The sequence below is a fragment of the Rhineura floridana genome, chromosome 4 (assembly GCF_030035675.1).
Source record: "Rhineura floridana isolate rRhiFlo1 chromosome 4, rRhiFlo1.hap2, whole genome shotgun sequence".
Classification (NCBI taxonomy): domain Eukaryota; kingdom Metazoa; phylum Chordata; class Lepidosauria; order Squamata; family Rhineuridae; genus Rhineura; species Rhineura floridana.
This window is the reverse complement of record NC_084483.1, coordinates 151,781,962-151,794,341: the sequence shown is the minus strand read 5'-3', so window position 1 is coordinate 151,794,341 and position 12,380 is coordinate 151,781,962. Positions and strand designations below refer to the sequence as shown.

The following is a 12,380-nucleotide window of genomic DNA, read 5'->3' as shown; positions in this document are numbered from 1 at the left end:
CCCAATTTCCCTGCTTTTTAAAGCTTGACAGAAATATATGTTGGCTATAGGTGCATTCTTAAACCGCAAGGGTTTTTTTGCCTGTTAGTGAATTTCTCTGCTTTTTAATTCAGGAGATAAGAAATGGAATCCTGTGCAAGCTTGCTGAGAATGGATCAATCATTTGCATGCTTATTGAGTTCAGTGGGATTTACTCCCCTGCAATCATGCTTAGGATAGATGAAACTGACCACGGGTGGGTGGGGAGGAGGAGGGCAGGTTTGATCATTTGCATGCTTATTGAGTTCAGTGAGATTTACTCCCATGCAATCATGCTAAGGATAGGTGAAACTGAACATGGGGGGGAGGAGGAGGCGGAGGGAGGTAGGGTTGGATTGGGCAGGGAAGGAGGAAGAGGGGAGGGGAAAAGCAGGTCTGATCATTTGCATACTTATTGAGTTCAATGGGATTTACTCCCATGTAGTCATGCTTCGAATAGGTAAAACTGACCATGGAGGAGGGACAGAGGAAAGAAGGGAATGGGGATGGGGAAAGAGAGGCGAAAGAAGGGAATGGGGATGGGGAAAGAGAGGCGAAGGAAGGGAATGGGGATGGGGAAAGAGAGGCGAAGGAAGGGAATGGGGATGGGGAAAGAGAGGCGAAGGAAGGGAATGGGGATGGGGAAAGAGAGGCGAAGGAAGGGGGAGGGAAGGGGCAAAGGGAGGGGATAGGAAGGAGGAGGAGGGGAGGGCACGTTTGATCATTTGCATGCTTTTTGAGTTCAGTGGGATTTACACCAGTACAACCATGCTTAGGATAGGTGAAACTGACTTGGGGGAGGGGCAGGGAGGGGGAACGAGAGGAAGGAGGAAGGAAGAGAGTGGAGAAGTGGATGAGATTGGGTGGGCGGACACTGGGCAGAGGGAAATCCCCTTTCCTTTCCAAAAGGAAAAGATTGTGAACAGTATCATTGTTTTTCAGGGTTTCCCCCACCTTTTTATTCTACAGCAGGTACATCTAGTCTTCCACCCAAATTTAAACTGAAGCTGTCACTAGCCACATCCACACCAGACCTTTATTTCACTATAGACAGCTGTGGCTGCCCCAAAGAATCCTGGGAAATGTAGCTTGTGAAGGGTGCTGAGAGTTGCTAGGACACACCCTATTCCCCTCATAGAGCTACAAACCCCCAAAGAGGGGGTGACTGTTAAACCACTCTGGCAACTGGAGCTCTGTCAGGGGAATAGGAGTCTCCTAACAACTCTCAGCACCTTCACAAGCTACACTTCCCAGAATTCCTAGGGGAAAACCATGAGTGCTCTTCAACATTTTTATTAACAACTTGGATGAGGAGCTACAGAGCATGCTTATCAAATTTGCAGATGATACAAAATTGGGGGGCACAGCTAATACCATGGAAGACAGAAACAAAATTCAAAGGGATCTTGATAGGCTGGAGCATTGGGCTGAGAACAACAGAATGCAATTCAACAGGGATAAATACAAAGTTCTACACTTAGGAAAAAGAAACCAAATGCAGAGTTATAAGATGGGGGATACTTCGCTCAGCAATACTACATGTGAGAAGGTTCTTGGAATTGTCGTTGATCACAAGCTGAATATGAGCCAACAGTGTGATGTGGCTGCAAAAAATCAAATGCTATTTTAGAGGCTGCATTAACAGAAGTATAGTTTCCAAATCGCATGAAGTATTAGTTCCCCTCTATTCAGCACTGGTTAGGCCTCATCTTGAATACTGCATCCAGTTCTGGTCTCCACACTTCAAGAAGGATGCAGACAAACTGGAACAGTTTCAGAGGAGGGCAACAAGGATGATCAGGGGACTGGAAACAAAGCCCTATGAGGAGAGACGGAAAGAATTGGCCATGTTTAGCCTGGAGAAGAGAAGACTGAGGGGAGATATGATAGCACTCTTCAAGTACATGAAAGGCTGTCACATAGAGGAGGGCTGGGATCTCTTCTCGATCGTCCCAGAGTGCAGGACACGGAATAATGGGCTCAAGTTGCAGGAAGCCAGATTTCGACTGGACATCAGAAAAAACCTCCTGTTAGAGCCATACGACAATAGAATCAATTACCTAGAGAGGTAGTGGGCTCTCCGACACTGGAGGCATTCAAGAGGCAGCTGGACAGCCGTCTGTCGGGAATGCTTTGATTTGGATTCCTGCATTGAGCAGGAGGTTGGACATGATGGCTTTATAGGCCCCTTCCAACTCTACTATTCTATGATTCTATTCTACGATTCTATTCTATGAGTGTCCAAAGTGAAATAAAGGTTTGGCGTGGGTGTTGCCCCGATTACCAAGCCGAATAGCTGAGTCTGGCTTTTAGAACACTGACAGTTGGTTCTTACTGAGCATGCCTGGCATTATAATAGACTTCAATGCTAAATTTCTTAAATTAATTAAAAATCAACCATGCATCTTTAAACTTTTAAACTGCAGAAGATGAAGGTCAGAGTATGGGGCATGGTCAGTAATAGGATTACAGTGACTCTGTGAACATGGCTGATTTTTAATTAATTTCAACAAATTATGAGACCACTGACAGAAAAAAGTCCAACAGGGGTCTGGGGTTTTTTCCTCATTTTACACTTTGAACTCTTGGTTCTCTGACTGTTGTGTGCATCGCCATGAAAACTTAGAGGCTTGTTAAACAAGCATTTCTGAATTCAGGACTATACGTTTTGTAAGGTTTTGTTTTGAAATGTGCTTATAGGAAGCAGCAGAATGGCATGGGGGGTATTTTCAATTTAACATTGCGGAATGCAAAAAATCCAGGCTGGCTATAGTAGCCACTCTCATGGCTGTATTAATAATCAAAAAAGTGTAGAAGCTTGTCAATCTATGCATGCCAAACATTCACAGAAGTAGCAAGTAGATGAAGGATTATATAGGACACAAAAATGCTAGAGGCATGAATTGGAGTAGGATTAAAATGAGCACAGGAGACAAAAAGTAAGACTATCTGCCAGAGGCCTTTCTACGCTATGCCTATTCCCATTTCTTATTTCCATTCCTCTTTGGGTGTTTCACTGCCTACCGTTACCTTGAGAGTATCTTTCTTGTCCTGGTAGAAACACAAAGTTTGTCTCATCAGCACTGTATGGAACGTGTTCCAAGAACGACAGTTTGCCTAGGAGAACAGAAGTGAAAAGGTCAGATCTGAAGTAAGTGAACGATAGGGTCAGTATACAAGCTGACGTGTTCATAAGGTTTTACATATGCAAAGCACCCATCTGCCTGTTCTTGTCTCTAGAAGAAAAGCCCTTGGAGGCAACTACAGACAACCATTGACTGAGAGCTCTTTCCAGCTCTTCAGAACATGGGGATGTGCACATCAGTGCAGAATAAATGAGACCATCACCTTCAGTCATAAGGCCAAGTTGCTCTGACAATATCTTTCTATCTCCTCTCTGCAGCAGTTGCTTGGCAATATAGTGGTAAAAATAAAATCCCTGGGGTTTTGTTATCTGGAAAAGCCCTTTGCCTTCTACAGCACAGTTTGTGATGGTTTAGACCAGGTGTGAGGAGCTGTATCTGGCCAGTGGGCCAGATCTTTATCTCCCCACACCCCCAGTCTGAAAGGTGGGCAGGGGCTACACACCTGCCGATCTCCTGATGTCACAGTGCTATCAAGTGGCCCATTTTTGTCCATGCAGTTTGAAATAAAATTCTGCAAGCAAAACAATCTACAAAGCGGCAACCGTCAGCTCTTGCAAAACTTTTGCACAGAGCTACTCAAGTAGCAAAGATCAGCACTTGCAAAACCCTGTACAGGGCCCCCCAGCTGATCAGAGGTGCCTGCAGAACCCATTTCATCCAAGCCCCATCTTTACCTGCCTCACATCTGACTTCACATCTGACATCAGGTGTAGGGCAGGTGGGCATGACTTGCTGAAATGGCCTCACAAGCCAAATGGGGAGGAGTGATGGGTCTAATTAGACCTACAGGCCCCATAATGACTTAATTATGTGAATAGGCATGATACGCATTATGTGAATAAGCCTCAGACTCATGTGTTCCCTCTTTGCCCTCCCCACCTTGTGTAGCAACTCTTTCTGCCTGGTCCTGGTTTGAACCAACCATGGCTAGTTTTGCCACTTAACTTGAACTGATAGTCTGTGATTTATGATTCCCCTACAAATCAGGATCAAATCTTGGTTTGGTGTTACTCCCAAACCATCTCATCAAACGAGCATTTCTATTTGTGTTCATGCATGTTCTTAGGTACTGATAAAGCGTTACAGGGACACACAGATGAAGTTGCTTCTTGGTGGCAAGTTATTGGCAACTGTAATAGCATTATTTATTTATCATTTATTTATTTATCAGATTTATATCCCTCCCTTTCTCCCAGTAGGAGCCCAGGGCAGCAAACAAAAGCACTAAAAACACTTTAACACATCCTAAAAATAGACTTTAAAATATATTAAAACAATATTGAAACAAAACATCTTTAAAAACATTTTAAAAAAGCTTTAAACTATCTTTTAAAAAAGGTTTAAATACATATTAAAAAAAAACAATTCCAACACAGACTGGGATAAGGTCTCTACTTAAAGGGCTTGTTGAAAGAGGAAGGTGTCTTTAGGGTTTGTGCATCACCTTCCTTCTTCCCCCAGAACCTAATGCCAGGCAGCTCTGACAATACCTTTTTGCCTCCTGCCTGCAACAGATGCTTCCTTTCCAAAGATCCTTCCATCATCTGAAGCTCCAGCTTACTGGGAAGATACTGGATAGAGGAAGGCAACAATGAACAAAGTAACCTCTATGAAAGCACAAAAAGTTACCTCTAACAATGGTGTTCCAAGAATGAAGACATTTTAACACCACTTTCCCAAATCTGAGGAAAAAAGTCTGTTTTTTGAATAGTCGCTGCTTCATTGGAAAGACATACATTATACCATTCATGTCAAGAAAGCATTTGAAGAAGGTTATGATGACCTTGTCCCTCCCCCAGTCAATTCAGGAACAGTGCTGATGGCCTTTAAAGGGGCAAGTTTCTCATTAGCTAGGAGATCTGTATCTATGGGCCTCCTGGTCCACAGTATCTGAGGACTTGAGGAAAAGAAGAATAAAAATGTGCGGTCCAGGCAAGAGAACACTAGTAGAAATACAATCCCACCCCAACAGCCAGTGGTTCTGACCTTGCCAACACATCTGCCCTCCTCTTGGAGCTTCTGCTGGGCCATTGGGCAGGTACCCTGTAGTGACCCCAGGGCTGTAGCCTCTCCCCCTTCTGATGGCTCCTGGCTAGAAGGTATGGGTGCCTGGCACCAACTTGGACTGCTCTTTTTGTCAAGTCCACCGCTGGTCCCTCTTTCTCCTTCTGACCTCTGAAGCAGTTGGGCAGAGATGGGAAGCTTGAACTTAGCCACCAGCAAGTTATCTGCTGATGTCAAAAGGAATTTTCCACCAGAGCTGTCCAGACTTTGCATCTTGTCCACCTTTCCAGCAGGGCTGCCGTGGATTCCTGAGCTTCTCTTCTGCTTCTCCACATTGCTCCATATGGCCTGCAGCTCCTCCTCCTCTTCTTCAAACAACTCATGGGCAGGGTGACAAGCCTCTGGCAACTTTGATCCTTCAGTCATCTTTCCTCCAGGAGCCAGGACAAGAGGACCTAATCCTGAGGATGTCAGGGTGCCTTCCTGATGGCCTAATTCACCTTCAAACACAGATAGTTTGGTAGGAGATTTGAAACCCAGGTGGAGTAATGAGGGAGGGATTCTTGCAAAGTTTTCTTCACAGCACTGGGCACTTTCCTTCTCTGCTGCCTCATTCACTGCAGGGTTCTTAACTTGGGTTGTGTTGGAAGCTGCATCAGAGTTGCTCATGTGCTTAGCAGAGGAAGGCTTCAGCTTCACCCCAGATGCTTCTCTGACTTTGTGATCAGCTGGACTCTTTACCTGCACCTCACTGCAGCTGCCAGTGGTTCCCAATGAAGCAGCTGGTCTTTCCCACTCCCAGCCTTTCTGCCCATGCAGTACACTAATAAAGGACAGGCAGTTCTGCTTGAAATCCAGGAAATCGTCACTGGAACCACTCTGGCTCTTGGGACTCTGCCTCTCTTCTCCACAAGGAGCAACATAATAAGCCTTCTGCCTGCTATAGCTTGGGTTGATGCTCACCTCTTCAAACCACGTGCCTTCCTTTTTGCCCTGGGCTTCCCCAGGCCTGATGGGCCTTCGGTGTATTGCTGGCTGCTCTCCTACTGCCCTCTTTTGCATGCTGCTACCATTCTCCTGCACTTTTGCCCCAACTGTGCTCCCTTGAGCCATATGGCAGGCTTGGTGTACTCCCTTCCTTCCTGCTTGTCCCTCCTTTGCTACCCTTATGGCATCATGGATATTCCTAAGGACAGTGGGGTCCTTGGGGAGCTCCAGGCTCAGGACAGAACCTAGAGAAAGACGCTGGCATGTGTTGTCCATCCTCTCTGTGAGTGACTGGGGGCTGTTGAGATTTCTGCTCTGTCTCAGGAACAAGTGACATCCAGATACTTCCCCAACCGAGTCACATTCAGCATCAATAGCCCATGCCAATGGGTTCTTCATATAGTCTGTTAGCTCTCTGTGTGGTGGTGGACATAGTGTCCGCAAAGCTTGTGCCCTCCTGTTACACTTAGGGGGCCAGGTGCTACTGGTTCTGTACCTCTCCCCTTGCACAGCTTGCAGATCACTTGGTTCTGTTCCCATGATCCCTTGCAAAGTGAGCAGCTGGGCATCTCCTGCCTCTGCTCTGTCTTTTCTTTTCAGGCTCCGCAAAAAGAAGCTGGAGCTGATTTTAGGCAAGGTATAGAAGGATGTGGTGCCCCACCCTGTACTGGGAAGTGGGGAAGAATGAGCTCTAGGAGGCATTTGCTTAGCAGGTTGTGGCATGGTTGAGCTTCCACAGGCTATGCTTCCATCTCTCTCTACATCTTTCTCCTTCACATGCAAATAGGTGCTCACCTGTGGAGAGAGCGAAGGCACAATGAGGAACGGACTCTGAACTGCACAAGGTCACTGGAGCCATAACCTACCTATTCTGGATGGCACAGCAGCAAACCGTGTTCACACAGATATTGTTTTACAGACATGCACTAGGCACATGCTCCTTTCTACTCAGGCTGCATACACACTAACCAGTTTGCAGCACAAAAATGTAGATTTTCTCAATCCAGAATTGTACATGCTTGTCCTCAACATGCTGCTTTCAGCGCAGATTGATACTACATCCTGCTGTCCACAAGGGTCAGTGTGGTCACTTAATATGTGTCTGAAGCCCCCCTCCTCCCTGGATTAGGTTATCTACACCTTTTCCTTCCTACACATGCTCAGGTGAATGAAGAAAGAAGTTGTGATTACAATCTTGGTATATACCCATGTAAAATGTCATTTGGCAGATGTGGATACATCCCCCATTGCTAGGACCACTTACATCTGTTTTGATCTGTTTTCAAATGGACCCACTGTGGAGTAATATGGAATCAATCTCCAATGAGCTTTTTCCCCTAGAATGAAACCAGTTTCTCATAAAGTGCTTTTCAGGGGCAGAAAATATGCAATATATCTGGACTGTATGTGGACTACATAGAAAAACAAGTACTCAGTCTCAATGATTCAGAATAAAATGCCATGTGCATGCAACCCAAGTGTATGTATGTTCACTCATCACAAACCCCACTCATGCTTCATAGCAAACAGTGAGGTAGACTATCCACAACAGGTTCCGGGACATTTGGAATGATCCTGTTTGATTCTGAGAAGTGGCTACCAAAGTTCTAGTTTACCATGGTTCCAGCTTACTACTGGAAATGACCCAGCTGAAGCATGATGGGAGGTGCAATGACAGTAGCTGTGGGCTGTGCTACAGAGCGGCCAGCTCAGAGCCAAATCAAATGTGCAGAAATAATCCTGCACTGTATGGCTTCAGACTGCAGGGGGTGGAAATTGCAAGTCTGAATGCTCATCCATGTTAACCCCACCCCACCCCCTTCCTCTACACAGTTGTCAGGTCAAGAAGAAGGCTAGGCTTAAACCTTATGGGGGGACTTAGCTGATTTGTAGACTACATGCTTTGCATGCAGAAGATCCTGGGTTCAATTTGTGGGATTTCCAGAAAGGGCTGGGAAAACTCTGGTCTGAAATCTTGAAGCACCACTGCCAGTCAGAGTAGACAATGCTGAGATAGAGGGACTAGTGGTCTGACTCCATGTAAGGCTTCATGTTCACGTGATCTCCCTGATGAACGAGAGACTAGTCTGCACATTTGAAATCAGCTTTCAGTATAATACAGATCCCCTTCCTACAATACTTGCAAGAAATGCCTAGAAGTTTAATTAAGCAATCATTACATCATCAGAGCTGATGTTATATCTGACCTTTTGGATGAATTCACTTTATGCTCTTGAAGCCCTCCTCTCCAATACACATTATGTTGCAGTTACTATACCTTCTATGCTCAGGCACCTCTCCAGAAGCTTATGATGACGAGCATGCCTCAAGCACACCTGAAGAGCTCATGGAACCCTGAATTCCCTTCCCTCCACCCATCTGCTTCAGTCCTTAATTATCTTCTCTCCATGCGCTTTTAATCACAATTGTTAAAATGGAAGTGATTATGAAGACTTGCTTGCTAGCAAATAGGTGTATTCCTCTTCTCTCTCAACTCTCAATTCAGCTCATCCCCAAATTACCACCAGACAAAGTTCTTGCTAATGGGACAACCCAAAGTGAGTGCTTGAAAGAAAGAATATATTGCAGGCCACTTCCCTCACAGCAAACTAGTTTGCCCTGTCTTCAGCCCTGATGAAAAGGCAGTGCACTTTCTGCTGACCACACATTTTCTTTGGCAAATCCAGTAGCTCCTTTATGGTAGAATCTGAATTCTAGTGTTGAAGGGGACAGCTCCGCATTCCACTGCACTGGCAGTGCATTCAAACCCAGGTTCATCAGTTTGGATGGTCCTGTGCCTCTAATGAAGATGGACTTTGTGCAGATGCAGCTTTTCCCAGGATGGAAATACTCTGACAGGACAAATTGCACTGGCTGAAATTCTCTCATCTAGTCAACTATTAAAGCCACAGAATCTGTATTTGGTGCTGCACATGGCAACCTTGTGGTTTAACCTGGAGAAGTCACAAAGTATTTAAAGGCATAAGGAAGGGATTTCTCTCTACGGGGACACCTCCTAAGGAGTCCAGGTGCAAGCTGCAATGCATATCCAACTTATTTACATTCTCCTCCACTCCAGCCTTGGAAAGGAGAGAAGCAGCATCTGTCAGACCCCTATATTTTTGGGGATGATTGGGCAGTGGATTTAGGACAGGAGATAAGAACCTGCAACCCTCCAGAAGTTGTTGCTGAGAAGTTGTTGCTCAGCAGAGGTTGCTGAGTCCCAGCCAGCCAGCATGGTCAACAGTCAGGGAAATTAGCCAAATAACATCTAGAGCAGCCTTTCCCAACTAGTGGGCCACCAGATGTTGTTGTACAACAACTCCCATCAGCCTCAGCCAGCATTGCCAATGGTCAGGAAAGATGGGAATTGTGGTCCAACAACATCTGGTGGTCCAACAACATCTGGTGGCCCACTAGTTGGGAAAGGCTGATCTAGAGGGTTCCTCACTCCTGATTTAGGAGCTGCCTTTGGAGGGAGGTTATATGATGGGTTAGTAAAGAGTTCCTTGCACCATGCAGCCACTCTTATCTGGCATGCTTCACTGTCCATTGCACTCCCCGCTCCAAACAATTTTACCTCTTCTGCATGCTGGTGGGATAGCCTTTTCTTTCTCTTTAAACTACCCAAAGTATTTCCTAAAAGCCCCTGGCAACGTTTCCAGAAAGCATTACAGGCTGAGGATTTAGTTTCAGAGAGCTGGATTTTAGGAAAGAAAGAGACAAAAAAAATTATGAAGGAATAGCAAGGATGACCTACAACAGCCAGGATGAAACAGGTGAGTGTGAGGAAAGTCAGCACCTGACACATAAAGGGGAAATGCTAGAAGCACATATGGCAGCAGCTTAAATAAGAAGCAAAAAACAACAGGGCTGCTGGTCTCCTTGATCCAGAGTGTCCATGAGCATCCTATTGCTTACTGGGAAGTTTGAAGTTCTCTGCTTGTAAGGCTTAGCCGGTAAGCTTGGCACTCCCCCACTGACATCCCACTTCTTGCCTGCCTGAACCCTTGCAAGTTCCTTGCATCAGAAAACCTTGCCTCTCATTACCCCTGGAGCAGACTTACTTATTATACTGGAGACAGCAAGCAGCTCTACCAATGCCATGCTCAGAATATAGCTGTCCCTTACCTTGTGCAAGGTCTCCTGTCCCATCGATGGTGCTCCTTCAACCTGGCTGCCTGTGCCCTCCCTCCTCACTTTCTTCCCAATGCTCAAGATCAAGTTCACAGTGCCACCCAGGCTGCCAGGGCCTGGCTGTGGCACCAGCAGCACTGGGGTCTCTGAAGGTTCTAGGATCAGACTCTCCTTGGGGATGTCCAAGGATTCTTCCACACTTTCTTTGTGCACTGGAAGAACATCCAGGGTAGACAAGACTGCAGTGGAGACTGATTCACTCTCTTGCTGTGTTGCTGAACCATTTTGGAGGGAGCCTAGGGTGAGTGGAGGCCCTTCGGAAACACTGGAATTTAGGATATCGCTTGCTTTACTCACTCCTGCTTCATGAGCTACTTTAATCTGTGGAGTAAGATAATACAATAAAGAATAAAACTGCCGTGATAACTTCCTTGCTGTTTCCTTTATTCTAGGATTTCCTCTTATTCCTCCCACACTGAGATCTCCCCCACCTAAAGATTCACACAACTTAAAATTTGCTATGACCACACGGCAGTATGTGTTAACAGTAGCCTCTCTGTGAAATGTATGATCTAAGTTTACCACCTTTTTGTACTGGCTCTGATCCTGTATCTATAAGGAAAAACTTCACCAGCTTAAATTCTTTGTGCCACGATGCTTTTATAGACATAGGAGCAGGACCACTACAAAAAGGTAGCAATGTTAGCAGCCACTCAGCCAAGCACAGTAGCCCTGGCTCACAAGTAATGCAAGACTATGGTTTGGCTTACATGCATGAGTCCCAGCCTTGTGCAGTCCCCCATCCCTGCTGTTCCCTCTCCTCCTCTGGTGTAGCCAAAGGAGAAGATTGGAAGCATTTGTTTCTGTTTTCAGTCAGCTGCAGTTTAGTGTCTGAACTCTAAATTGTGGTTAAATTTAACTATGGCTTATAGAAACAAGCCAACTTCATATATCATGGTTTAAAGTTGACTGATTTCAATAAATCACAGTTCTATGATTTATTTTTTAAAAATTAAATCACTGGTTTGGTTTTATTGATTTATGATTTTATTGAATTGTTGTATGGCATATTTTACTGTGTATGTCACCTAGATATTATTTGTTATTGTACAACTCATGAGCTGAATACATTTAGCAGTGCCTAATTGTTGCTGCTCTGCTTCAAGGTAATCGTGAAACAGCAACTCTGTTTCCAGGTATCTAGCAGTCTGTAGACAAGTGGGCAGTTCTCCTTTCTCTAGCCCTGAATGCTGGAAGAGGGAGATTGGTTAAATATTTATTTATTTATTGAATTTATATCCTGCCCTTCCTCCTGAAGGAGCTCAGGTTAGCAAATATTTATTCCCTGTTCACTGCAGACCTGGTCACAATTGCCCCCCTCCCCACTACAATTTGAGAAGGGAAAGAAAAAAATGACATAAAGGTCATGCTATTTGAAAAGGGAAGGGTTAAAGTGACAGAGCTGATTCCTAGATATAGTTCATAGATAAGGAAATGGCTAAAGCAATCTACACTATTCAGGTCATTAGCAGGCTGAATAGCAATGACATAGAAAATATACACTTGGGGAATTTGTGTAGCTATTCCATTGAGTTTAAAAATCACAGGTTTTCTGAGCTCAAGGAGCAGGGGGAAGCTGAACAAGGGAAAACATGCAAGGGGGGGTGTTTAGTTCATGACTTTGTGCAGATTCTCCGTAAAACGTGGCTGAACAAAGCATGGCTGTTCTGGAGAAAATGCCCAGTGTGGAAGCAGTGTAGGTCAAGCAAATGGTGCTGCTTTTCCATTCCGAGCTCTAATATAGCTACTCAGTAGCTGCATGCTAACCTGGCAGTTCTCGAGCATGTTCAGGATGCCATCTTGAGTCTTCTTGCCATCATTCTTGTTCCCAGAATCTGCCTGGGAACTCTGCGCTCTCCAGCGCACCATCACCCATCCCAGCATACTTTGCAGCTCTTCCATTCGCTCCTTTATCTAAAAGGCAGCACAAAAATGCAAACAAAATAAAAGGAATGCCATATGACGAATTTCTGTGAAATTCTCTCTTTTCTCCTCTAGATATGGCTCTCAATCAGGGCTGTTCCTGAG

The 12,380-nt window shown here is 45.2% G+C and overlaps 1 protein-coding gene across 9 annotated transcripts in view; it reads right to left on the bottom strand.

Moving 5' to 3' along the window:
- LOC133383685 (spectrin beta chain, non-erythrocytic 1-like) overlaps positions 1 to 12,380 on the bottom strand; it is an 84,748-nt gene that overhangs the window by 11,583 nt on the left and 60,785 nt on the right. For 8 of the 9 annotated variants that reach the window (XM_061624830.1, XM_061624832.1, XM_061624833.1 and 5 more), the window contains 5 exons: positions 12,120 to 12,266; positions 10,287 to 10,673; positions 5,151 to 6,950; positions 4,655 to 4,735; positions 3,049 to 3,135 (listed from right to left, as the gene is read on the bottom strand). In XM_061624830.1, the coding sequence (XP_061480814.1) occupies positions 3,049 to 3,135; positions 4,655 to 4,735; positions 5,151 to 6,950; positions 10,287 to 10,673; positions 12,120 to 12,266 (2,502 nt within the window). The remainder of the gene's footprint in view (positions 1 to 3,048; positions 3,136 to 4,654; positions 4,736 to 5,150; positions 6,951 to 10,286; positions 10,674 to 12,119; positions 12,267 to 12,380) is intronic. The other variant, XM_061624838.1, reaches the window with a different exon arrangement.